General features: G+C 45.9%; 1 protein-coding gene across 1 annotated transcript in view; it reads right to left on the bottom strand.

The window, feature by feature from the left end:
* The window catches only part of RFT1 (RFT1 homolog), a 41,310-nt gene extending 37,839 nt beyond the window's left edge, over nucleotides 1–3,471 (bottom strand). The window contains exon 1 of the mRNA XM_037736657.1: nucleotides 3,126–3,471. Coding sequence (XP_037592585.1) covers nucleotides 3,126–3,396 — 271 coding nt within the window. The 5' untranslated portion in view covers nucleotides 3,397–3,471. The remainder of the gene's footprint in view (nucleotides 1–3,125) is intronic.
* Between the last annotated feature and the right edge of the window lie 768 nt (nucleotides 3,472–4,239).

Below are 4,239 nucleotides of genomic sequence, written 5' to 3'. Positions count from 1 at the left end.
AACATGGGGGGAAGAGAGACAGAGTCCAGTTATTGCCACTTGGAAGGGACATATCCTGAGACTTTCCAACCTGTCAATTCAAGAAAACCACCTAAGCGAAGAACTTTCCCCATGAGACACAGAGAACAAGGAGACTGTAATTAAACAGGGCTGCTAAATGGGGATGCTGGGAAGAGTACAAACCTCATTCACTAAATGACTCCCTCCTGCATCCTAGCAGCAAATGAAAATCACTTCTGTGTTAAACACCCGCAGAGTTATCTGTGAAGAGCTGCAATTTGAAGAGCTGCTCAACACTTTGGGAGGCTGAAAGGTAGGAGGATCACTTGAAGCCAGGAATTTGAGATCAGCCTGGGCAAAACAACGAGACCTCATCTCTACAAAAAATATTTTTAAAAGAAATGAGACTGCAGAAGTGAAAGCATTTTTAAAAATACATACAAATGAAAGGCATTCATACTTTTGGCATGACTGGCTGAGAATTAAGATAGAATAAGCTGTCTGCACTACCTTGAGCTTTGTTTCAAAAAAGAAAAAAAAAAAGATAGAATAAGCTCTCAAATTCTTGCGGAATAAAATGTAACCACAAAGCTACCTGAACTGTCTACAATTTGAGAAAGCATACAAAAATGAAAACACTCAAGAAACCATATAAAAATATGGTTATTAAAAAAAAAAAGTCCAGGAGTGGTAGCTCACACCTATAATGCCAGTACTTTGGGAGGCTGAGGCAGGCGGATCGCCTGAGGTCAGGAGTTCAAGGCCCGCCTGGCCAACATGGTAAAACCCCATCTCTACTAAAAATGCAAACATTAGCCAGGTGTGGTGGCAGGCGCCTGTAATCCCAGCTACTTGGGAGGCTGAGGCAGGAGAATTGCTTGAGCCCAGGAGGCAAAGGCTGCAGTGAGCTGAGATCATGCTACTACACTCCAGCCTAGGCAACAGAGTGAGACTCAATCTCAAAACCAAAAAGCAAAAATAAGAAACCATGTGTACACACTTATGTTCACCTCAAAGTTATCATTGTCTAAGAAGCTTAATGTTTCCTATTTCCTAATTAGTAATCCATATTTCCTAATTGGTTTGATAAAGGTTGGAGCGAATGAAGCTGAGGTTGCTCATGCCACCCAGCATTTGCCACACACGGTAGCACTTATTAGCAACACGGTCTTCATTTACTTCTGCAAAGGACTTTACAGCTTTTGTTTTGAGACAGGGTCTCACTCAACTGTACAGGCTGCAGTGCAGTGGCATTATCACGGCTCACTCCGGTCTCAACCTCCCAGGCTCAAGATCCTCCCACCTGTCTCCTGAGTTGCTGGGACTACAGGTGCGCATCACCATGCCTGCCTAATTTTTGTATTTTTTGGAGAGACAAGGTTTCACTGTGTTGCCCAGGCTGGTCTTTAACTCCTGACCTCATGCAATCCTCCTGCCTTGGCCTCCCAAAGTGCTGGGATGAGAGGCACAAGCCACTGCATCCAGCCAACTTTACAACTTTAAAAAGGCTCTCTCACATCTGTTAAATTATTTGACACTTAAAAACAATCAGGTAAATGCACAGGAATCCAGACTGGAGGTTAAGTGGTTTCCTTAATGTCACACGGCAAGCAAATGACCCAGCTTGACCTTACAGGTAGGCCACCTGACTCACAGTCCAGTGTTTTCCACTACAACTTGTTTTTGTTTTATGAAGCCTATCTGGGTAGTAAGATATTATCAAAGTCTGAAAAAAAAAATCAACATTGTGGATAAAGCACTAAATTCATTTATGTTGTGAAATAGAAAAAAGAAACCTAGGTAAACTTAGAATGGCTAACCTTTACTAAGCACATATCACGTGCAAGGCACTCTTCAACATGCTTTCTATAGGTTATCTCATTTTATTCCTACATTGACTATTTTAAAAATCCTTATACCGGCCGGGCACAGTGGCTCACGCCTGTAATCCCACCACTTTGGGAGGCCAAGGCAGGTGGATCACCTGAGGTTGGGAGTTCCAGACCATCCTAACATGGAGAAACCCCATCTCTACTAAAAATACAAAATTAGCCGGGCGTGGTGACATATACCTGTAATCCCAACAGGCATGGCTGAGGCAGGAGAATTGCTTAAACCAGCAGACATGGCTGAGGCAGAATTGATTAAACCTGGGAGATGATGGTTGCAGTGAGCAGAGATCACGCCACTGCACTCCAGCCTGGGGAACGATCCGTCTCAAAAAGAAAAAAAAAAATCCTTATTACCCTAATAAAAATAACTGCATTTATTATGTACTTGCAATGTGCCAGGTATTTACGTAGTTAAGAGGCATGATTTCATCTAATCTTCCTAATGAGACTGTGAGGTTGCACTATTGTTTTCATTTAAGATGAAGAAACTGATATTCACAGAAGTCATGGGATTTTTCCCAAAGGCAGGCATCTAGCAAGTGACAACGCCCAAATTCTGGTTGGTTCTTTCTTCTGCCCTCAATGTGCCTCTCTAAGATAAAGGGGAGGGCAGATTCAGGACTTGTGTGAAGTAGGATTGACTGGCTCAAGAGTGAGACAGAGACATACTGATCCACTTGCCTTAAAAGGATCAGCTCCTGGAGTTGAAAGAATCTTTAGATACCATTTGGACTAATTAGCATATATCGTATTTGACAGATGACAAAAATTAGGGCCAAGAAAGGAAGTGACTTGTCCAAGATCACACAAGCAGAAGATGCAGCCAACATGTATTAAATGCATACTAAGAGCCGGGCACCGTGTTAAATACGTTTATTTGAATGATCCCAATCAATCCTTGCATATGAGTTAGGTACTACATATTACCCCCATTTTATCAGTGAAGAGCTTAGGCTCCCCAGGTGAACTCACTCGTCCTGGGTCACGAAGCAATCCAAGCCTGTCTAACCCCAGATTCCTGTTCTTAGCTATGTTATATGATCTCTCGGAACTCAGTGGGACTCAGTGTTTGAGGAAGGTGTTTGATGAAGGAAATGAACCCCCTGCCTGAAAAATATCACATTCTCGAGCACGAAATACCAGTCCCTCACCCCCGCCACCTGATCTAATTCACTCCTACTGCCAATATGGTTAATACAATGCTCAGAAGGAAAGCGGCTTGCCCGCAGTCACCCAGCGTAGACTCTAAAGCGCAGGCTCCCATCTCCGGGCCAGGGGTTCCCTTCACCGCCGCCACCGTCTCCGACCGAGCCCCCCCGCTCCATTGCGGGGTCCACCTCGGGACTGGGTTTGCCCTGGGGCAGGCTCTCAAGGGCCCGAAGGCTGCCATCCCGCGAATCCCGGCTGCGGTACAAGTTGGAGCCCGACGGGCAGAGAGTACCTGCAGGAGGAGACCGGAGGAGGCCAGCCGGGCCGCCTGGCCCAGCACCTCCTGGCTGCCCATAGCCTCGGCGCCAGGCTCAGCCTCCAGGAAACAACGCCGCCACTCTGCTCAGTCGCGATAAGATGGCGTCATGGAGCGACTCGCTCTCTGATTGGTGGTCTTGAGACGGGGGTCGGGGCAGAGACGTTCTGGCCCTTTAAGTGGGCCGGGCTCGGGCCGTCTATTAGGGTGCCTGGCTGTTTTTATTTCTACGGGTCGTGTGCTGCTTGTCCCTGTCTTCCCCATATCCCCATATAAACTAAATACTGAGGCGAGTACGAAGAGATGCTGTTAAAGTAGCCAAAGTTCCTTCTCTGAGGCTTTCAGCCACCAACCAAGAAGCCCTAACTTCCCTGGCCTCATCTGCCAAAAGGCTAACAAACTTCTCACTGGCCTGTTAAAAAGATTCTTACCATTGACCTTTGCTTACAAAATCACAGCCACAGCCCCTCTGAATAAGGCTGGACAGGAATTGTCCTCGTTTAACAGAGAAAGAACTGAGAACCAGAAGTTAAATACAGCACTATCACGTGTATGGTTTTGTGAAATCCTTCCTGAAGCTCTGAGAATTGGTCCCTGTTGTTAGAGATGAGTGAAGTCTCGGAGATGGGAAGTGACTTGTTCGAATCTATGCAACTTGTTTCCTGACTGAGTGGATGCCAGGCTTCTGATCCTAAACTTATCACTCTTGCCTGTATGCTAGAAATTGTGAGGGCAGAGTGGAAGGAGGACTGGAAGTGCTTCGTAAAACGTAAAGCACCCAACGTACACAATCAGCTGCTGTTCTGTCAGTGTTCTTATTATCTACCACGCAGGCTGTAGGAAGCCCAGTCTTTCCCCATCACTTTTACACCTGACATGATT

The sequence above is a fragment of the Cebus imitator genome, unplaced genomic scaffold, assembly GCF_001604975.1.
Source record: "Cebus imitator isolate Cc_AM_T3 unplaced genomic scaffold, Cebus_imitator-1.0 Scaffold0, whole genome shotgun sequence".
In the NCBI taxonomy this organism is placed as follows: Eukaryota; Metazoa; Chordata; class Mammalia; order Primates; family Cebidae; genus Cebus; species Cebus imitator.
The sequence above is the reverse complement of the archived record's forward strand: the minus strand, read 5'-3'. Positions and strand labels throughout refer to the sequence as shown.